This window comes from Apus apus, chromosome 5, assembly GCF_020740795.1.
Source record: "Apus apus isolate bApuApu2 chromosome 5, bApuApu2.pri.cur, whole genome shotgun sequence".
Classification (NCBI taxonomy): Eukaryota; Metazoa; Chordata; class Aves; order Apodiformes; family Apodidae; genus Apus; species Apus apus.
In genome coordinates this window covers 29,431,509-29,454,347 of record NC_067286.1, presented here as the reverse complement: position 1 = coordinate 29,454,347, position 22,839 = coordinate 29,431,509, and the positions used below count along the sequence as shown (strand labels likewise).

At 37.9% G+C, this 22,839-nt stretch overlaps 1 protein-coding gene across 10 annotated transcripts in view; it reads left to right on the top strand.

The window, feature by feature from the left end:
• Positions 1 to 22,839, top strand: part of PCNX1 (pecanex 1) — a 90,909-nt gene that overhangs the window by 61,156 nt on the left and 6,914 nt on the right. For 8 of the 10 annotated variants that reach the window (XM_051622505.1, XM_051622503.1, XM_051622502.1 and 5 more), the window contains 17 exons: positions 700 to 792; positions 2,383 to 2,533; positions 3,630 to 3,771; positions 4,968 to 5,145; positions 5,549 to 5,657; positions 6,270 to 6,399; positions 7,328 to 7,386; positions 8,181 to 8,396; positions 8,827 to 9,080; positions 9,987 to 10,217; positions 11,776 to 11,876; positions 13,587 to 13,737; positions 14,616 to 14,846; positions 15,224 to 15,498; positions 17,156 to 17,397; positions 18,463 to 18,899; positions 20,286 to 20,426. In XM_051622505.1, the coding sequence (XP_051478465.1) occupies positions 700 to 792; positions 2,383 to 2,533; positions 3,630 to 3,771; positions 4,968 to 5,145; positions 5,549 to 5,657; positions 6,270 to 6,399; positions 7,328 to 7,386; positions 8,181 to 8,396; positions 8,827 to 9,080; positions 9,987 to 10,217; positions 11,776 to 11,876; positions 13,587 to 13,737; positions 14,616 to 14,846; positions 15,224 to 15,498; positions 17,156 to 17,397; positions 18,463 to 18,899; positions 20,286 to 20,426 (3,141 nt within the window). Of the gene's footprint in view, positions 1 to 699; positions 793 to 2,382; positions 2,534 to 3,629; positions 3,772 to 4,967; positions 5,146 to 5,548; positions 5,658 to 6,269; positions 6,400 to 7,327; positions 7,387 to 8,180; positions 8,397 to 8,826; positions 9,081 to 9,986; positions 10,218 to 11,775; positions 11,877 to 13,586; positions 13,738 to 14,615; positions 14,847 to 15,223; positions 15,499 to 17,155; positions 17,398 to 18,462; positions 18,900 to 20,285; positions 20,427 to 21,728; positions 21,817 to 22,839 lie in introns of all 10 variants that reach the window. The other 2 variants (XM_051622504.1, XM_051622506.1) reach the window with 2 other exon arrangements.

Sequence of the window (22,839 nt, the reverse complement as noted above, 5' to 3'; positions counted from 1 at the left end):
TTTTAAATAAGGACTTAATGCTTTTTAAAAAATAAGCTGTATCCCAAGAAGTTAAAATCTTGTAGCATTAATTACTGCATTTACTGATTTGGCCGATCTTGGAGTAGTTAATTATTTCATTATTTTCTGGGGTAGAAATGTTAATTATGTATTTAGAGAGTGGGGATGAGGTCTGAACTCAGAGCCCAAGTTCTAGTGGCCCTAAGTATGTATTGCCCCCTTGTGACTTAGTCTGGCATTACTAGTTTTATTTTTTGCCCATTACCAACATCTTGTCTCGCATTCTTTGGGATAACAGAAAATTCAAATTCATTCCTCAGCGTCATTCCCAAACTGTCCTTTACCTTTCTGCAAAGGAGGGAAAGAAAGGTTTAAAGAACCTAATTTGGTCAGCACTTTCAGCTCTTCTGTCTGTGCTGGAGGGGATTCCTTAGATACCCTCACAGTCCAGAATGAGAGAGAAAATATATTTGGTATATTAATTTCTCCTGCCCTTCTTTGGATACTCACTTTTCCAATTAACAAACTCATTTGGACTAATGCTCTTAGATTTATCTTGTGACAATTTTGATAACTTCAGTGGAAGTAATTAACAGTGGCATAATTTGAACATTTCTAGGTGGTTTCAATGTTAGTGCTGATGAGCGTTAAGAATCTGAAGCTGGTGTTTTCTAAAGTTATTTTGTTTTGACTCCCCAGAGTGAACGATTGCAGTCTGACCTGATTGTGTGTATAGTCATTGGTGTTCTCTATTTTGCAATTCACGTCAGTACAGTTTTTACAGTTTTACAGGTAAGGTGTTCCATCATGTCTGTAGTTTGTTCTCTGTATTCTAATACTCTAATGTGATACAATGCATATTCTGGTAGTGCAAAGCATCTTCTGACTACTTGTAGGTGTTCTTTAAATATATAGTGTGACAACTACATGACTGAAGAGTCTCACATTCCAGGTTTATGTGCTCAGAAACTCTTCTTCCTCAGCTCTTTCCTAGTTTCTTCTTCCATTCTGGATTTTTTTAGTCCTTGACACAAAATGGTGGCTTGCTTCATTTGTCGCAGCTAAATAGTGTCGGGATCATTTTGCAATAAGGTAAAATGAAACTTTAAAAAGGTTAAAAGGTTTGATTCTTAAAAATGTAAGGGGCTGAAGCTTGACTCAGCAACTGCATGCTAGTGTAGCTGTTTGTAAGACTGTAGTGTGGGGGAGTACCCTTTTATTGGAATGATTATTTACAGGACTTCAAAGAGCCTTTGAGTTTCAAGCATTTTACTTCTCTAGCTAGTATTACTGCTTTGGATACCTTTAAAGGATATATATGACTTCTAGTTGATGACAATGACATGGGACCAGATCCTGTACTTGAATAAGTAAGGGCATTTGCCTCAAGAGCTGTAGTTACTGAATTTCTTGGTTTGGTATTCCCCTAATGGAACCATTGGCTAGCTTAATAATAGCTTTTTGTCAGGTGAATTAAGTTTCTTGAATGTATTTTGGAAGGATTTTACTCTCCCACTGCTGCCTGTAGTTAAAGTAAGAAACTAATTGTAAAAAGCTTAGTGTCTTGGTAGCTTCAGGTTTTCAGGTGGAGTGTCCTACCTAAGCAGTTGTGCTGTTTTTTTCTAAGGAAAATACCCGTTCTTATCATATGGGGGAACTTGAGCACTTGTCTCGAATGTTGTGTTCTCCCACATTTAAGAAACTTGGCTATATGCTCTTCACAAGTTGTATAGTTCAGTAGGCTTATGCTTCACAGAATGAAGAACTTCAGCAAAGTAACCCAATTCTAATTTTGCTATGACATATTAAGTTTTTCTGCTAAATTTTTTTATGTATAGAAAGCATTACTGACATCCAGTTTTCAGACCATGTTAATCTAGTAGTATTTTGTGATTACTTTTTATTATTATTATTTTTTAAAAAAAATTTTTTTTGTGAAAGAGTTTGGTCTTGGTGGAAGGCTTCTTACCTTCTTCTCAGGAGAATGAGAGTAATTATTTGTTTTTTCTTATCCTTATGCCTGCTTTTATCCAGCAGACTAAAAGTAAATTGTTCAGTCTTTAGAGGCTATTAGCTTTGTCATTTATAAAATGAAATGCAGATGGCTTAGAAGCAGTGGTCTATGAAGGAAGATTGGTGTGCAATTTATACTTAAATACACTTCTCAAGCTAGTAAAAATTTTAGAAAGATGGTCTGCTCTCTCACAAACATTTTTTGTTTGATCTTTAAAGTTAGTAGTAGAGTTTCTCACAAAGAAATAACGTTCCAAACTTATTATTACAGGAGCATCTGCCTAGATGCTGGAATGGGTATTGCATTATTAGTGTATGATTTTATTTATAAAACACAAACCCTAATTAGTGCAATTCTTCTCTTTTTAGCCTATTTTAAGTTATGTTCTCTATGCATTGGTGGGTACGGTAGGCTTTGTGACCCATTATGTTCTGCCTCAACTCCGGAAGCAACTTCCTTGGCATTGCTTCTCTCACCCGCTGCTGAAAACCAAGGAGTACTATCAGTTTGAAGTCCGGAGTAAGTATCATTCATTACACTTTTAAAACTTGCTGTAGTTGATGACCAACTTGTGATGTCTCAAATGTAGGCTATTTCCAGTGATCGGGTATAGAGATAGGTAAATATGAATAGCAATTGGAATATGATGCCAAACTGTGATGGAAGAAGTGAAAAGTGCAATTGTATGCCTTAGATTTTCAATCTGCAAACCTAGAGACGCTCCAGTTGGTGCCCTTTTGCTGATACCCAACTTCAGTATTTGCATATGTAGTAGTGCTTTCAGGAAAGATTAACAGTAATGTGAAATATGAGCTGGCAGCATCTCCCAGTTTGGTCCTTGTAACTTTCAAGAGAATTCATGCCATATCAGTGACTAGTTGTCCTTATGGTTTCCATTGTAGAAAAGGAACTTCACTGTTTACTGGGACACATCTTGGTATATGCAGTCATGGGTAGTGATGAAGAGGGGTGGGATGTTTTCTAACCTCTTTCAACTATGCCTTTAATGCATGCAGCAATGTTTAACATTAATTTCTGACAGCCTATATTTGTACTGCCTTGTAAAATATATTTTCTCATTATCTTAATTTGCGTTAATTTCAAACATAGCAATCCTGTTACATAATTTGCAATAATGGTAGAAGTTTAAAAGGCATTCTTAAGTCTCAGACATTTTTGTTGGCAAGTTAAGTATGCTCTTCTTTCCATTAGAATATGGTTGGAAAACATACTTTTGCATCAGATAAAATGTGTAATGTTGAACAGCTTTGTCACCATCAATGCTGATATTGAAAAGGTAGCAACTCAGTTTGTTTCCTGCTCTGTGCAGTAAGCAAGTCACTTGGAAACTGTGATCTTGTAATACATTTTGCGTAGATGTGTAACAGTGCAAAAGCTCTACTGAGACTACTGACAGTAGCTTTAAAGAAGCTTCTTTTTATTTCAGTTAGATGAAAATATCCAAGTCCAGTATGAGAATACAGTTAGTTTTTGGCTCCCTGTCATAGAGTGGTATGTGGGCTTTTTTAATCACAGATTACTTTGATCGAGAGTATTCTGTTAGCTGAGTTTGACTTTACAGTGTAATCTGATTTTTTTTAATGTATCTTGATAGATGCTGCACATGTTATGTGGTTTGAGAAACTTCATATCTGGCTCCTTTTTGTAGAGAAGAATGTTATCTATCCACTGATAGTCCTCAATGAGCTTAGCAGCAGTGCTAAAAATATTGCTAGTCCAAAGAAACTGGATACAGAGTAAGTAGAAAAGAGTATGAAGTAATCTGAGTATGTCTGCCATGGTGGGAAGTGAAATAGTTCTGGCCTCAATGGGAAGACAGTTAATGCTATTGCCATAAAGCTAAGGCAAGGAATAAATAAAGTTTTTCTTTATTCGGAAGCTCTTATAGAACCAAGTTACTTTGCTGACTTAAAATTATTGGAATGTTACACGCTTAAACTAGGAATCCACACAAAGATAAATCATTGAATTCATAGCATATACTATAAAGATGACAGGTTACAGAATTTATCTAGTAACGTGGTATTAAAATTTCCTTGTTGATCTTCATAGTCTATAATATGATTATCTGGACTTCAAGATCAAGATAGTGACAATACCTTCTGATATTTAGTTATGTGTAAACTCAAGACTTGTGTAACATTCTCTCGGTTCCCTGAGTTCCCAAGAGCAGATTGCAGCCCCTCTGCTACTTTTTGTTCTCATCACAGAATCCCCCAGGCCTCCCAGCCCCTAAGTATGCTCTGTATCCAGATGGAATTGCACACTGCATCCTAAATTGAGCCTTAATTACAATCCATCAAGCAGTGTATCTGACTGTCTCAGTAAATGAGAGTTCAGTAATAGGCCCTGCATATTTCTCTTCCAAGTGACCAGGTGGCTTTCTTGGATTTGAAGTTCTATTGACTTAGAACAAAAGAGTTTTAGAGAAAATAAATGTTGAAAGAAAATGTAATATATGCTGGGGGGAGGTGTTGGAGATTTTGGATGTGGGTTGTTTGGGTTTTTTGAAGTTTAATAATTCTTGGATCAAATAAGTTCTTGCTTCAGGTTCATTACTCTTACCACTACAAGACCTTAGGGAAGAATACTGCTGTTACATTACTTCAACATTATTTTTATAACCCTTAGATCTGTGAGTTGCTATCTCTGTTTTAGAGATATTTTTAAATTATTTTTTTTTAGCAGTACTCTTACAAATAATACTAATTCTTGAATATTGATTGGCTTGGATAAGACTTGGATAGTAACCTCTAAAATAGGTTGTCTTCAAACAAACAAGAAGCTGAACCATATCCCCCAAAACTCCAAACCCAAATCTAAACCTTAAGTTCGAAGTGATTGGCATTGCATGACAACAACAATTTAGATGGTCTTCAAACGCCTTTCAGACAGCAAATAAGTAACTGTCTTGTGTGAATTTCTTACACAGGTTGGGTGCTTTAATGATCACAATAGCTGGCTTGAAGTTACTGCGTTCATCGTTCAGTAGCCCAACGTGCCAGTATGTCACTGTTATTTTCACAGTGCTCTTCTTTACTTTTGATTACAAAAGTTTTACTGAGACCATGCTGCTAGATCTCTTCTTCATGTCCATACTCTTCAGCAAGGTAACTTTAACTCTGTTTCTAGGTGTTTCAGTCATCCAGAAGGGATAATGGGTAGTCCTAACTGATAGGTAATCTTAATGATCATCAGTCCTATTGGTACTGCAATTAATATGCTATAAGACATCTTAAGACTTCTCCTTCCCAAAGCACTTATATTTGCTTGAGAAAACACATGTAACTTTTTAAACATCTCATGAGTTTCTGGTAGTAGAACTATGAAGTGCATGTTATGTTACTTGCTCTATTATTACACCCTTTTTGTAAGTTTCAAGGCTTCTGGTAGACCAGTAAAAACTTCAGGGTGACCTGTAAATTCCTCAGCATATTTGTGTACTACAAAGCACATTGATTCTCAGCCAAATCACTAAATTTTTTTTTTTTTTTTTTTTTTTTTTCTCTGTAGCTTTGGGAACTCTTTTATAAATTGAGATTTGTATATACCTACATTGCTCCCTGGCAGATCACCTGGGGATCTGCCTTCCATGCTTTTGCCCAGCCCTTTGCTGTGCCACGTATCCTTTGAAAATGCAAACTTTCTCCTGAAGTTGTGTATTAATAACTTCTGAATGTTGCATTGTAATGGATTGTGTATTATGGGCTGAATCTACTGAATGAGCAGGTTTGTCTAGTGAGTATTTGTGAGAAACTGCATAATTTCTGATTTGCTACAACCCTACAAATTATACAGTGGCAGAGCAGGAATAGAATTCTGACATAAAAGAACCATGGAGCAGGAGATACTTCATTCTGAAAATGACACAGCTTTTCTTCTGACATTGATTCCTGTTTTCAAAAATCACTAAGTATGGCTTTAGCTCTTGAGTTTTGCATTTTAAGCTTCTGTAGACTGATTTGAATGGAATGTTGTGTTAACATTTTCTGTAGAATTTTCAGAAAGTGAGTGACCACCATGTGTAGTGCCAAATTTTCACTTATTGCTGTTTTTAAAAACAAAAATAATCCACTTACTGCTGGATATACTGTAAAGATACTTTTCTGTATAAAAATTCTTGAGAGATCTTGTCTTGCTCTTAATTCATTTTGCTGCCTTATTTCAGGTGCTATCATGGAAGCTTGAAAAAAGTAGTTATTGCTTCGCTTTCCTTAATTCTATTATTCTATAGATTCTGCAATGTTGTTTGTTCAAGCAGCTGTGTCAGCTTTTTTCTCTACTCCACTGAATCCTTTTCTGGGAAGTGCAATATTCATCACTTCATATGCCAGGCCTGTCAAATTCTGGGAAAGAGACTACAAGTAGGTGAAATAAGACTTTCAAAGTTTGTCATTGCTTTTAATAATGCAACTATGACTATATGTGTTGGTTTGGGGTTTTTATTGGGTTTTTAAAATACTGGTTTTTTTCCCCAAGAAAACTAGGTTTATAGCACTGAAAGTTTTCAATTAAATTGGGGCAGTTCATAATGGCATTTGACCCGTGTCCATTATTGCTCATTTCCTAGGTAAAATTGGCTAAACTCAAATGTAAAAAACCTTTAAAGTAAATATTTTTTTGATCAGGATAAGATATGTAGTAAAAGTTTCTTCATGTCAGATTATACCTCCCTGTTTTATTCCTCTGAAATCCAGTAGTGTTGATGGAGTTATCAGCCCAATGAAATGTTAGAAAAACAGCATAGGACAAGAAGAGCAGATAGTTCTGGTATTTATGGATAGTTAATTTTTCATTTCATTGCTCTATTGTTTTTTTTTCCCTTCTAGCACTGGGACAGTTTAAATACAATGTTCCAAGTCTTATATTGAAGAGTTAAGATTGTAGCTGCAGCCAACAAAATAATGACTTTCTGAAAACTGCCCTTTTAATGATGTCTACTGGAATGTTAGCTGTGCTGATTTAATTGTTTATAAGTTTGTCAAATCTAAAGCTGTATGTTACCTATCTAAGAAAATATATACACTTATATCTAAAGCTAAAGATTATTCTATGGCTACCCACTGTGGGCAGTCATTATTGGGTATTGGATCATAATGCTGTTATAGGCAGAAAATGCTTTTCCATATGAGAACAACAGCAAATTTACATATAAAATTACTTCAAAATAACTTCTTGAAACTATTTCAGTGGTAATATTTTTTACAGTTTTTATTGTGGTAGTAGTTTCTTCCCTTAGATTTTCTTAGAGTAATAAATTGTCTTCAGCATGCTTTATTTTATTATTTTCAGTACAAAGCGTGTGGATCATTCAAACACAAGACTGGCTTCACAGCTTGATCGAAATCCAGGTATCTCTCTTAGTCTGATTTTTTTTTTTTTTTTTTTTTTTTGGTGGGGATTTTTAATTTGCCGAGGTTTTTTTGGGGGGGAGGGGTGGGGTTTTTTTCGGTTTTTTGTGGTTTTTTTTTGGTAGGTTTTGTTTCTTTTTTTGATAGGGGGATTTTTTTTTAAAAGGTAAATGGCTTTTATAGGATTTTTATAGGGTTCATGATCAGTTTGCCCTCTGATCTTCTCCAACCCTGCCCAACTTTCTGTTGTTCTGTCTACTGTTTTCTCCTCAGTGTTCTCTCTGTTGCTTTATTCCTTAGTATCTCCTATAAGATTTTCTTATTTCCCTTTACCTTTATGTATCTGCTTTACTACTTTACTTATAATCACAGTATGAGCTATTTTTTGGTTTGTTCTTCCTAAGTAATTAAAAAACCAAAATACTATTTGAAGCTGTCTCAGTGTCATGGTGATGACCGGCACAGTAGTCATTACTGAGATACCTCTGTGCTCATATGCTTTTGCACTTTATTGTGTGGAATAGATTGATGAAAGATCCATGAGTGGAAATGAGGAAGTAATTTGGAAAATGGAAGAGTAAGTAAGAAGGGAAGAACATTGATCAAAAAATACTAAATGTCACTTAGCATTCCTTTGGAGTAGTTGTCCCTTTTTTAAGGGCGGAGAGTGGAGAACATCTTTGAAACAACATTGCTGTTAAGAAAAGTGTAGGATTCAGTGTGTGATAATTGATGATCAAGCTTGACATTTTTCTGCAGATTTAGATAATAACCCAAATTGAATCTTTCTGCAGGTTCAGATGATAACAACCTGAATTCAATCTTCTATGAACATTTAACCCGCTCCCTTCAGCACAGCCTATGTGGAGACTTGTTGTTGGGTCGGTGGGGAAACTATAGTACTGGGGACTGCTTCATCCTAGCCTCTGACTACCTCAATGCACTAGTACACCTTATAGAGATAGGAAATGGCTTGGTCACCTTCCAGCTGAGGGGGCTTGAATTCAGAGGTGAGTGCATTACACTTCCTTGACTTTCTGTACTAAGAAGTGGACTTATGCTTTGGAAACTTTTAATTATTTTCAGTTCCATCCTGTTCATTAATTGCTTTGAAACTGTGCTACAGGGCTTCTTTGTGCCCCCATCACTTGTGAGGAAAACTAGCTTGTTCTAGCACAGTTGATCCCAAGTCTCTCTTTCTGTTTTAGTGCAACATGGCTTTCATAATTGGTTCTTAGAGAGACCTAAATAAAATGTATTCCTAGAGTCTTACACTAAGCTGTCCAGACCTTTAGTGTTCATTGACAGATAGTTCACTTGGTGTTACAGAAACATAATTAGAGATTAGTTGGATTTTAAACAGTTCTAAACACAAGTCAACATTAAAGCAATCAAATAAAGTATTCAACTTTTTTTGTCTTTTCTCTGTTTTCTCCTAAGGAACTTACTGCCAGCAGCGAGAAGTAGAGGCCATCACAGAAGGTGTAGAGGAAGATGAAGGTTTTTGTTGTTGTGAACCAGGCCACCTTCCTCACATGCTTTCCTTTAATGCTGCCTTTGGGCAGCGTTGGCTGGCTTGGGAAGTGCTTGTGACAAAGTATGTTCTGGAGGGTTATAGCATCACTGACAACAGTGCAGCTTCCATGCTTCAAGTCTTTGATCTCCGAAAAATTCTCACCACATACTATGTGAAGGTATGATTCAGTTCAGTACAGCACTCGGGGGAGGGGAGGCTGGATTACATCTGGGAACTGTTTAACATCTTGAACATGTCGTGTCTTCGTATCATAGTCATAGAATATGATACAAATTACAGATCTGTGAACACCTTCATCAAAGGCGGACGTACTGTTGATTACTTGATTCTCTGGTACGTGAGCAGGACAGTGATCCTGTAATCTAGAACAGAGAGAGGATTCTTTGTAGCTGAAGCTGGAGTAGGAACTTGAAAGCTGTTTCCCAAATTTAATAGCTGTGCTGTAAATGAAAAGCTAAATTAATAGTGTGTTTCTCTTGGAGACAGCCAAGCTCCTTTGGTGATGAAAAGCTGTCCAAACCTGTCTTCTGTGTGGTTTTGTTGTTTTTTTTAATTTAAAAAAAGCCCTGCAGTTGTAAGAGGACTAATTGAGATCTTTCATAAGCTGACCTCTTTCAGAGAGCTGAAAAACATCAGATTGAAATATTTCCAAGATACTACTTAATACACACACAAGTTGTGTTGGTTTTGGTTTTTTTGTCAAACACAAGGGTGTTAAGATGTCTTGTTTTTATTTAGCATTCGAATTTTTGGAAATGAGTATCCAAGCCTCCATGTTAGCAAGATTAAATTTCATATGTATTTGCTTGTTTTTCTGCAAAACTAGTGAGTCCTGTTCATTTTTCCTTTGCTTATTCCTTCAGCACATGCTTCAGAAACCTTGACAGTCTTTGAAAAATATGTCTCTATACAAATCTGTGCAAATTTGTTGGATCTATGAGATAAATAAATGCTACTGTGTATCAGTTTTGTTCATTACCAGGAAAATAATGCAGATAAGTTGGAACAATTGAGATTTTCTTACTGCAATACTGACTCATATTTTTAACTACTACTGTTTCAGGGAATCATCTATTATGTCACAACATCCCCCAAACTAGAGGAATGGTTAGCTAATGAGACTATGCAGGAAGGACTGCGGTTCTGCACGGACCGCAATTACGTTGATGTAGACCCAACGTTTAACCCCAATATTGATGAGGATTATGACCAGCGTCTAGCAGGGATCTCAAGAGAGAGCTTCTGTATGATATATTTGAACTGGATAGAATATTGCTGCTCTCGAAGAGAAAAGGTGAGTATGATCATGTGAAGAAAGCCATTCACTGTTCTGGAATGGTCTCCTTTTCCCTGTTGGTGTGACTTGCAGTCTGGTTCAATACTGATTTTTAAAATAAAAAAGTTATAATTGGAATATTAATTTATAGGTTACTTGTTTTGATCTTCTGCTCATGAGATGTGATTTCAAATAAATTCTGTAAGTGGTGTATGATTTAGCCTATTTAATTTTCATTTATGAGCTTAAATGAATTAGTTGAACCTTAGGCATTTATCTACATACAACAGGGTATGTTTATAGAATTTGTTTTGTGCTTAGATGCCATTGATAACAAATCCACACTAATTTAAAAAAAAACCCCAACAATCTGAACAAAAACCTCAAAAAACTCAAATACCTGTTGCAAACTTTAGAAGACTGAGTGCTTCTTTCTTATACCATGCCTTTGGACCACTGTCAGTTATAGAATCATAGAATGGTTTGAGCTGGAAAGGACCTTAGAGCTCATCTAGTGTCAACCCCTCCTAGCATGGGCAGGGACACCTCCCATGAGAACAGGTTGCTCAAAGCCCCATGCAACCTGGCCTTGAACACTTGCATAGAGGGAGCAGCCACAGCTTTCCTGGACAACCTGTATAGTCTGCCACCCTCACAGAATATAATTTCTTCCTAGTGTCTAACCTAAATCTATCCCTTTCTAGTTTAAAACCATTACCCCTGATCCTATCTCTACATGCCCTTCCATAAAGTCCTTCTTCAGCTTTCTTTTAGGCTTACTTCATGTAAGATCATTCCATATTCAACCCTTTTCCTCTTTCCTAATACTTTCACCTTTTAAGTAAAAACATTACTATGTTTGTAGAGCAAAGCCTTGACTTGTTATTGTTTATAAAATAACTGTATGTTTTCTTCTCAAAGCAGTGTTGCCTTTGAGAATAAGTAGAAATTGACTTGAGATCAAAGGGATGGGAGTATGATTGGAATTTGTGTTTAAATAAGGACCTTAGACTTCAGAGTTCAGTTTTCCTTTGGTTAATTAGAAGCCCATTTTAACAGGTGTAAGATTTAAAGCATTCTGCAGTCAACTGACAAACAACAGCCGAAGAAAATTGTTTACCTCCAAGTCATGATCTTGAAGTATTTTGTGTAGGTATTTAAAATCAGATTTAAGCACTTAATTTAATGATACTGTTATCTAGGACATTCTATACAGCTACTACTGACTTTGAGCTGAGGGCATATTTTCCCTGAATAAAGCTGTAGTCCAGGTAAGTTTTCAGTTAACTCAGAATTATATACTCCTAACCAGTAAGTGAGAATCCACTTTATTCATGAAATAAATTGCCTTTACAAGTGCTCTACATACTTGCAAAGCTTTTTAAAAGGAATTCCTGTTGAAAGTCTTGAGTAAGAGCAACTGGTGTGGTAGGTATATATGTACACTTTAGTTTGTGTACCTTTGTATGTGTTTGGGTCTCTTCACTCCTTCTGGCAGAACATTTTTCTGACAGTTTCTTTACTTCATTCACTTGACTACTTGTTTTTTGTTTTTGTTTTTTTTTGTTACTACAAGCCACTGGATTCAAGTAAAGACTCACCCCTGGTGTCATTGTGTTATGGACTGTGTGTTCTAGGGCGGAGAGCATTGGGAACAGCTTCACATCATATGTCCAGGTAATAAAATGTTGTAAGCTTTGCTTCCTCAGAATCTCTCAGTGTCCCTGGGTTAGGTACTAGATGAGCTTCTCTTCATAAAAGGAAGGTATTTCATGTCAACTTGTCAGATGGCAACCTCTTTCTTCCAGACTCATAGCCTCAACTTTAGAAAGCCAACGTAAAGCTCAGTTGTATGTTTCAATATAGTTGTATGTATCAGGAAATACAAGGTGATGGTTTAAAAAGAAAATAAAAAGAGGCCTATTTAGATGTGGAAGTTATTGATCAGCTGGCTGCCGACTGTAAAACCTGTTTCACTTCACTTTAATGGAAACTGTTGAGTTGTTCTTTTAAATACCAGCCTATATCCCCCTGGAGGTCTTGCAGATACGCAGTCACAAGAGTGATCAGAGCATATTTGATTTCTCACTCTTAAGTTAGCTTAGTAAAACAAAAATATGCCTTTTAGCATGAGGAAGTTGTCAGGATTTTTATTCTGTACTAAAGCATGCACAACTGAAGCTACATATCCTTATATATATACATATATATATACATATATATATGTACATATTGCGGGGAGAAATCTGATGAAGTTCAACAAGGGCAAGTGTAGAGTTTTGCATTTGGGGAAGAGAAACCCCATGTACCAGTACAGGTTGGGGGCTAACCTGCTGGAGAGCAGTGTAGGTGAAAGGGACCTGGGGGTCCTGGTAGACAGGAGGATGACCATGAGCCAGCAATGTGCCCTTGTGGCCAAGAAGGCCAACGGCATCCTGGGGTGCATTAGAAAGGGTGTGGTTAGTCGGTCAAGAGAGGTTCTCCTCCCCCTCTATTGTGCCTTGGTGAGGCCGCATCTGGAGTATTGTGTCCAGTTCTGGGCCCCTCAGTTCAAGAAGGACAGGGAACTGCTGGAAAGAGTCCAGCGCAGAGCTACAAAGATGATTAAGGGAGTGGATCATCTCCCTTATGAGGAAAGGCTGAGGGAGCTGGGTCTCTTTAGCTTGGAGAAAAGGAGACTGAGGGGTGACCTCATCAATGTTTACAAATATGTAAGGGGTGAGTGTCAGGGAGATGGAGTTAGGCTTTTCTCAGTGTTGACCAGTGATAAGACAAGGGGTAATGGGATCAAATTGGAGCATAGGAGGTTCAAGGTGAATATTCGAAAAAATTTTTTTACTGTGAGTCACAGAGCACTGGAACAGGCTGCCCAGAGAGGTTGTGGAGTCTCCTTCTCTGGAGACATTCAAAACCCACCTGGATGCGTTCCTGTGTGATGTGCTCTAGATGACCCTGCTCTGGCAGGGGGGTTGGACTAGATGATCTTTTGAGGTCCCTTCCAACCCCTAGGATTCTATGATTCTATGATATCCTCCTTAACTGGTCAATTGTGGTGTTATATTCCCTGAAAAATTTTATCTTCAAAAATCTACAGAGTAATCAGGCATTCCTCACAATGTTCCTGTGTACTTTAGTCCTTGCAAATAGTCTGTTGCATGTATCGTTTATCCATTACCTGTTCAGCAAACACAAACATTTAACATCCAATCTTTGCTTACATGCACATCCTTATCTTCTGTTTTCCCCTTCTTACCCTGTAAGTGTTCTTTATAGAGAAGAATTTTGTGCCTTTCTGTACAGCTCAGTATTTTCTGCTCTTGTCCATGATAATTGTGGGTATGTTTGTATTTCTGTTAATATTTGAGCTGTTTTTTTCCCCCTCAACAGTAACCTGGAGTCCTTCTTGTATGGCTTGCATGCCCTATTTAAGGGTGACTTCCGTATATCTTCGATTAGAGATGAATGGATCTTTGCTGACATGGAATTGTTGAGGAAAGTGGTGGTTCCTGGAATACGAATGTCACTTAAGCTACATCAGGTGAGAGATTACACAGGAATCTCTTGAGGAATGTGTCCAGTTCTTTTCATATTTTTTTTTGTTCTTTTATAAATAAGCAACTGAGAGAAGGAAAAATAGATAGTCAAAGGGCATGTGTTAGATGTGGACATCTGAAAATGATGGAGTGTATCGTGTCTTGTCCTTTGTTTTGTTGTAGCTTGTCTGGAAGGTGATACAGAGGAAAGAGGAAAGCCATTTATACTCAGTGCTTGAAAATGATATCAAGTGTAAATCAGAGAACATGTTTTTCATGTCTATCTAAAGATAATCCCTGTATGAACAATCTCTAATATTTTCCCTCCCTCTTTCCCTCCCCCCATACATGTAATTTGCTTAAAAGGTCATCATGCCATTCAAAGCTGCACAGCCTCTCCAGCTGTCCAGTGGGCATTGTTTGTCTTGTTCTTTTTTCTTTGAAGTCTTGTAATAACAGACACTCAGAGATTGCTCACTGGTACTGTCAGGTTTCAGGTGAGAATGAGAAGGTTGCTTTTCAATAAGCCAAAATTGGGGTCTTCATAGTGAAGTAGGGATGAACAATCTCAGATTCTGTCCATCACACATATAAATCTGGTGTAAAATTCAAGTAGAAATGTAGTTGAATCAATAGGAGGCAGATCCTTCCAGTAATTTTGGGTTTAAGTTAAAAAAGGAAGCAAACACAAGCAAACAGAACTAATCTGCTGGAAAATAAGCTTTAACAATATTATTTAGTAGGTATATGATATTTTTGATGTCTACCTTTGTGCAGTGCAGGGAGCCTCTCAAGATTTTGAGGTGTGAAGTGTTTGATTTTTATACGTAGTTACATCTGAAATTTTAAAAACATCTTACTGAATATGTGTTCTTGGAAACAGGATCACTTCACTTCTCCAGATGAATATGATGATCCTTCTGTCCTTTATGAAGCTATAACAACTCATGAAGAAAATCTAGTTATAGCACACGAAGGGGACCCTGCTTGGCGGAGTGCAGTTCTTTCCAATTCTCCCTCCCTCCTGGCTCTGCGCCATGTGATGGATGATGGCACCAATGAATATAAAATCATTATGCTGAACAAGCGCTATCTCAGTTTTAGAGTCATAAAGGTAAACTTTGTGCACATTCCACAACATGGTATTGTTTTGTGGTATATTTTAATAACTATATCAAACTGCTACTTCAAGTAATTACTTTTTTGTTACTGGTCTGTCATTGCCAGGGCTGCTTCTCATATAGTGGAAATATTTTATCAGAAAATCAGTTACTGACTTGATATATCTTATTTCTCATTCTGTTCTTAGATTTGCTTTATTCTCACTGTTGCAGTGTGTGTCCATAAGTTCAGCCTTTTAAAGAAGCCAATATGAATCCTTACAGTTCTGCAGTGCAGTGTTACATACAATGCCTAGGTATAGTAAAGCAGTCATCACACACTCTCATTGTTTTGCTTTCTGACACCGTCTTTTTTACTTGGCTTTTGCAGGTGAATAAGGAGTGTGTGCGTGGCCTGTGGGCAGGACAACAACAGGAGCTTGTCTTCCTGCGTAATCGTAATCCAGAAAGAGGCAGCATACAAAATGCAAAACAAGCTCTTAGGAACATGATCAACTCCTCTTGTGACCAGCCAATTGGATACCCCATCTATGTCTCACCTTTGACTACTTCCTATTCAGATAGTCATGAACAGCTTAAGGAGATTCTTGGGGGAGCAATCAGCTTAGGAAACATCAGGAACTTCATAGTGTCTACATGGCACAGGTGAGCTGAGTAAATGAGTTCTCATTAGTATGTGTTCATGCTCTTGTATTCCATTACCTAGTCTCATAGATGCCCAACACAGTATAGTTTATAATAATCAGCCACATAAAAATAAATAAGCCTTGACACTTCAGGCATATCTGTAGTGTACAGCAACTGCTTTGGTGCAGGATTAATCTTCACAATATGTCACAAACTATGTAAAAGAGAGCTCAGAAAAAACAGGGCAAAGTTAGATGCAAGAAGGACTTCAGTTCTAATGTCAGGTCTGATCAGAAGAGGCAAGGAAAATTCTGTATTTTTTTTCAGTACTGTCACTTTTGCTGTCTGTAATACACTCTTTAGAGAATCAGAACTATTTGGTAGAGTATCTGTATTTTGTATGCAAGTGCCAATTTTAGTGTTGTTTAGGGTGTGATCATAGATTGTAACAGATTTAGCTGTTGTTCAGAATTTCATGTTTGCTTATAGACACCCTCTGTGTCAGAGCCAGAACAAGTAACTGGATGTGTAATGCAATTCTCCTTTTACATGGCCCCTTGATAACCCAGTACAAACTCTTGCTGTGCCGTGTTTTATAGGCCATGAGAACTTCTTCTGCAGTTCTGGCCCCTGTGACTGTGGGTGCAAAAGCAACAGTGGCAGCTGGGTGAGACATTGAGAATGTGTGTCCCAGTCCTTACCAGTTCCAGGAGCTGGTGCTGTAATAGGAACAGCCCTGTAGCTGTTCTGATGGTCATACCTACACATAGGCATCTACAGCACATCAAAACAGAACATGCTGCTTCACACTTACCTGCACTCTGGTGTTTGTCTTCTCTTGCTATCTGCTTGTCTGACACATGAATAGAATAACCGGCGAAAAGATGACACACAACAGTATTTGCATCCAAGCAGTGTATGCTCAGGGTTCTGGATCCCAGGGGCAAATCAAATTGGAAAGGAGTGCTGAGTGTATTTGAGTGCAACAGAAATAAAAGAGTAGTAAAAAGCAGGAATTGAAGGGAAGAGGAATGTGCTATGTTGTTTGCATTAATAAACCTCAGATGGACACACAAAATGTGGTGAAAAGCCTGTATGTACCCTGGAAAATGTTGGTTAACCTACTGTCTGAATGTTCAAAATTCACATGAGAATTTGTGATTCAAATAATTCAATATGTGCTTCAAACAACTGAGTATGTTATTGAAGGTAAAAAGCCAAATATATTAAAAAGGAAAAAAAAAAAACACCTCAACAAGCATTATTGTTTTGCTGATCTGAATAAAGAAAGATTTTGCTGTGTAAAAATACACACATGACTGGTGTGATAAGGAGTATAAGTGTTACTAAATTGTTCCCAAATAACCAGGATGTTCTACCGGCATTTTATATTTAAAATTTTATCACTTTTTTGCACTTCAGAAATGGCTTGATTTTTTTCTAAAGCCATTTTATCATAACTGTTATTGAGTTGCTGTCATGAAGAGAATTACCATCTTTTAGAAAGCAGTATTTATACTTGCATATTCTGAGAAAATAAAGGTGAGTTTTATCTGATTTTAGGGAATGCTATGGATTGTGCTGAGTAAAGCCTTTCATTTGTTGTCATAAGGCATTTCTTAGAATCCTTTTTAATGGGAGGCCTGATTTAATGTGTCAATTGCATTGTTTTCAGACTAAGGAAAGGTTGTGGAGCTGGCTGCAATAGTGGTGGAAACATTGAAGACTCAGATGCTGGAGGTGGAGCTTCTTGCACAAGTAACAATGCAACTATCAATGAGTCACAGAGCAGCATGTCGCAAGGAGGAGGGAATGCAACTACAGGGCCGGGACCTGGAGCAGTACAGCACCCTCCGGTGTCAGCTCGTCCCACAACTCTTCCTGCAGCTCATCCACCCGCTCATCCCTCCACTCTGGGTAAATAAAACAACAATTTTACACAAGTAGAATCCCATAGTCCGAACTGGCCTTCCAGCTCTTTGGATCAGGCCTAAATGAAAAGGAAACAAAAGTGACTTGATTATGTAGTGTTAATGCCTTCTGGATTCATCTCCAACTACAGTGCTGTTCTATGCAATGCAAGGTTCTGAAACGTATTTGAGCAATGGGGTTATAGTTACGCTGGCAGAATAGTTTAAACTTTTTATAACACACAAATATCTACAGATTGGATTTTTTCTGGTGTATTGTCTATAAATGGTAAACTTGAGATTTTTTTTTTACTAATGTCTTCTTATTTCTTATTTATATAGTGGAATAGATTCTCTATTTCCGTGTTTTTTTAGCTGAATCCTATCCAACTGTCCATACTGATCTGTAGTTAGTAAAGCTGAGAAAAAGCTTTCCAAACACTGCCTTTACTCAAAAAGAAGATAACAGTGTATGTAGTCAAATGATTGGGTTTTTTTACACAACTTACGTAGGTCTTTCAGCTGTGGAGAGGTATATACAAGTACTTAGTATAGGAAAAGCAATTAACCAATGCTTATAAACAGCAATTTCTGTTTTTCACTTCTAAGTGCATTGCATTTTTCTGAATTTGTTAAAAACTGCTCTTGCTCTAATAAATTTTCTGACTCAATCTTTGAACATCGAGTCAAAGCTTATTAAGAAAGAATATTTAGTTTTTTGAAACATGGATGTCTCTACCTACCTTAATACCTTAGGTATAAGATGGTTAAGTGTTAATATTAAGAAACAAATGGTTCATGTGGGAAGAGCAAGGCTGAAGCGTTTTTCAAGCTACTTGTCTTGCAAGGATTGGGGATTGAACTGAATATGAGATTCCAAGACAAGATGAATGGAATGTATTCAAATGCTGTGCTATATGAGACACAACATATCTTCTGCAATAGAGCTGTTTCAGCAGCTGTTGATTAAACCCATCAGTTTTGTATCTAAGCACTAAAATGTTTGTGTGGTGGAAATCTGTGTGTGGGAGGCTTTGTCAAACTCTCCTGATTCTGTATCTTTTACTTTTAGGCACCAGTCACAGCTCACACTCTGTGCAGTCAAGCCTTGTTAGACATTCCCCTGCCCGTGCCTCAGTAGCCAGCCATTCATCTTACTGTTACGGCAGTCGTCACTCATCTCTTCGCACATCCACAGCAGGCTTCGTGCCTTGCCGCCGCTCCTCCACCAGCCAGATCTCCCTTCGGAACCTCCCATCCTCCATCCAGTCCCGCCTATCTATGGTGAACCAAATGGAACCTACTGGCCAGACTGGGGTCAGCGCACAGCATGGACTGCCCTCTTCTAGCAGCTCCAGCCAAAGCATCCCAGCCTGTAAACAGCATGCCCTTGTGGGCTTGCTAGGGACAGAAGGAGGGAGTAACGCAGCTGAAACTCAGTCAGTTGGTAATGCAAGCCCTGCAAATCAAATGCAAGCCAAAAAGGATGACGTTATTTACAGAATCCAGGTGAATAGTCCAGAAGAACAAGTTAACCTGTGCTTCCGTGTGCTTTCGTTAGTGTTACCTTGTATGTTGTTGCAATCACTGCTGTTAAATACACACATAATCTGGAATGTCTCGGTATACAGCTATTGTGCAGTTACATTTGGAGAACTAATTGAGGAAAAGGTTTTCTGGACAACCAGCCTTCCTGCGTGCTTAGACATCTGTGTTTACATTATGGTTTTGCTATAGTGCAGCCTTGAGAATGTCAGCTGAACTCAGTTTCACTTCATACTTAGTTTGGCTTTATTCATGTAAAGCTAAACAGCTTCACTTGCAGGGTAGAAAGCAACTAGGTTTTTTCTTCTAAACACAGTAGATTTTCCACAAAAGTAAGTGTAACAATACTCACTTTCATATGTATTTATTTTCATATGTGTTTATTCTTTGCTTACTGCTACAAGTCTGGCTTTACCGAGCAGCAAACAGTACACCATTGGCCACCATTCGTGGCAGCCTTACTTGTTTTGTGAAAATCCAGAAATTTATATTCTTGCCCTTCTAGCTTTTATTAGTCCCACATACGTGTCTGGCAATATATTACTGGGAAACATCAAGAAGTGTAGTGAATAGGATAGATCATAACAAATATTATTTCATTGCTGATACCACCTCCTTTTAGAGTAATTCTTAGTAAACTGCATCATAGTGGACAAAGCTAACTAATTTTGCAGGTCTGTGCTTAGTAGCTTTTGTTTGCAGTCAAGGGCCCTTTATGAAACTGCTTTGTATGAGGAGTGTGCAAGCAAAGCTGGCATGTGCCCTTCGATAGTGGACATTATGCAGCTCACTTTGTTCTTAAATAGGAAGAAGTTTTGGGGAGTTTTCTCCTGTGGCCCCTGTGGCAGTCCAGTTTACTTCAAAACACAGGGTGGGTCTCAACTAAGCATGCTAGTAGTTCTTCAGCCTAACAGTAAATTCTCCAAGACCATGTTTCTTAAGATACTCTGTAAGAAGTGAGGAGCCAGTTTTTCAGGTCATCATGACTTATCTCTTCCCTGCTACTAGACCATGTGCTGCCAGTGCTTACATTGTGCCAGCTCCTCAGACCCTACCATGAGCCAGTGTAACAGCTGAAAGAAGGCGTGGGGAACCAGAGCTGCTGCTTCAGGCAGCAGTGAACTGGTATATTGTCAGCTGTGTCTGAAGCCACAGTCTTATTTCCAAATCCTGTGCTACTCAGGCTCTTTTCTACCTGAAAGCTTGAGTTTCCAACATTGAAAGTGGTCAGAAGTCAGATTCTGTGTGTTTAAGTCAGTTCACTGTCAGTGTGGAAAAGGTTACAGTTTATTAATAGTTTCTTTTTAATTTTGGCTGAACTAACAGTCAAAACTCAATTCCTACTTATAGTTAATGGATCCCAGTCAAGTACTGGAAGGGATCAACGTGTCAAAAAGGAAAGAGCTGCAGTGGCCAGATGAGGTGATACGGCTAAAAGCTGGAAGAAACAGCTGGAAAGACTGGAGTCCTCAGGAAGGCATGGAAGGCCATGTAAGTTTTGCTTGGAAGTTGACAAGCTAATTTTTAAAAAGGCAGTGTCTTGATTCTGTGGCAGTCACCAAGAAGTCAAGGCCAAAGATATATGTAGTAGTGAGTTGGATCAGCAGCTGTCCTCCAAGTCAGTGTTACTGGAAGAGCAGGTCTAGAATCTTAATTTGAAGCAGAGGGATATTTCTGCACCTGTATCCAAAAGATGCACAATGATGATTTCAATGTTGTCAGCCACTTCTCCCTCCTTGCCTTCTTCCAGCTCTTGTCCTGAACTCTCAGGCATTGAGCTCGTTCATCCAACTTCATTTTCCTTTCCTTAAACTGTCAATCCTTGAGCAAAGACTGGAAGGTCAGTTTACCAGTGAGTCCTTAATTGAATGTTTAACAGTATTCTTAAGTTATGCTAATGAAAACAGAATCAAGAAAGATTGTCTTAGATTCTCTTTAGTATGTAGTAGGTACATAATAGATGTTTCCTTTAAGAAGGAAATCTGCTATTACAAAAGCTTGTGAAAGCCTGGGACTTGAAAGTCCAACTCTCTTTTCCCTAGGCATGGCATAATCGCATTTTATACAAATTCACTGCATTCAGAAAACTTATCTCCCAATTTAGGCTCTCTTTAGGAGGAAAAAAACCCCAGCTCTTTCTTTGAGGCTTTTTGGTTTTTACTGAGGCGTACTTTTTTTTTTTTTTAGATCTTGCTGTCTATAAGAGATGCTCCAGTGAATATTCTTTGAGTGATAAATAGTAAAAGGGGAGAATCACTGACATTGTATCTGCATTGGTTCAGCTATACAACTGTATTTTCATTTTTATTATGTCAGTTCTGACCGTTTATAAGAATTTGCTTTGACTGACTACTTACCTCAATTGGAGATGTTACTTATTAATTGGATTCAGGAATTGGATTTTGCTATTTGAAAGTCTGCTTCCACATCACTGTTGGATGTATGTGCACACGTCTGGTAAGAAATGGCAATATGCTGGTGACACGGTGTGTGCCAAATCTGCCCTGATGTTATATGTATGAGAAGGAAGGGCCTTAGAAATAAATTTCTTCCATAAATAATTGTATCCTATTTGACAGTGTTCTCTTAAAATAGTAGGGTTACCTTGTAGGTAACACCTTGGAGTAGAACTCTGTTGAAAAGGTTCATAGTCATGTTGAGTTTTGGACGTTATACTTTTAGAATTCCCTTGTTAGCCATGGTAGATCAAGAATGTCCTAAGGATGGTACTTGTAAGGGGTTATATCGAAACATGTCCTGTTGCCTGGTATCACTGGACAGTTTGTTTTTCAGGATTTCGTGAGTGTGTTTTGCAAACTGCAGCATGCTGACATGTACAGTGATGGATGTTACAGAAAGATTAAAACAAGAGGATTTGAAGGTCAGGATAAACTACTGTTCTGAATACTTCTCATCTATTTTTGGTACAGCATACTGGCAGGTTTTTTTAGAGGAAAGAACAAAAGCACCAGATTATCCTTTGTGTGATTAGGAGGTGGGGGATGTAACTTGATTACATAGTTTTCACTGCCTGCTTCAGCTGCCTGTGGTTAAACATGCTAGGATCAATGAAGCCATCACCTCTTAGGACAGTCCTCCCTTTCCCATCCTATGGTTGTGGTCCTTTCTGCAAACAGGCAGAAATTATTCTTACCTGTTGAGATGCTGCTCATCAAGCAGTTTACCAGCCACAGCATTATGTCAATGCTCTTGGTATGAAGTTCAGCTTCAGAAAAATGTATGTCATGGTACTACTGATGTACCAACCATTACGGTCACATTTTGAATGGCATATAGATTTTTCTGTTGCTTATCAAGGGGAAAGAAGCACTAGTCAAAAGTAGAAGTAAGCTAAGGAAGGATTGGAAGAGAATGGTGAGAATGGCTGAAAAGAGACAACCACATTGTTCCTGGGGTTTGTGCATGGAGATACAGGATAGGGATTCAGAAACTGAATTAGGAAAAAAGTTTAGGAGTCACTGCAATGTGGGGGGGGAGGGATGTTCTGTATCTGTTTTCTTGAACTGTATAAAGTATCAAAATCTATTTTACTGTTGTGCTAAGTGGGGAGTAGGTTGTGTTAGACCTGATTCTAATGGTATGACCCATAGTTAATAGTCATCCAAAGGTGATATTATAGTGAATTTCTGAGCACTTCATCATCTCAGTTGTCTAAAATTTTACTACTACATAGAAAAAACTTTTTTTCTAACTTTTAAAAAAACTTTTATTTTCCTAACTTTTGCTTTTCCTACAGGAAAGCTGGAAATGGACTTTTACAAAGGCGTGTAGTGATAGGAAAAGGGGGAATGGTTTAAAGCTGAAAGAGGGGAGATTCAGGTTAGACATTCTTTACTGTGAGGGTGATGAGACACTGGAACAGGTTGCCCAGGGAAGCTGTGGC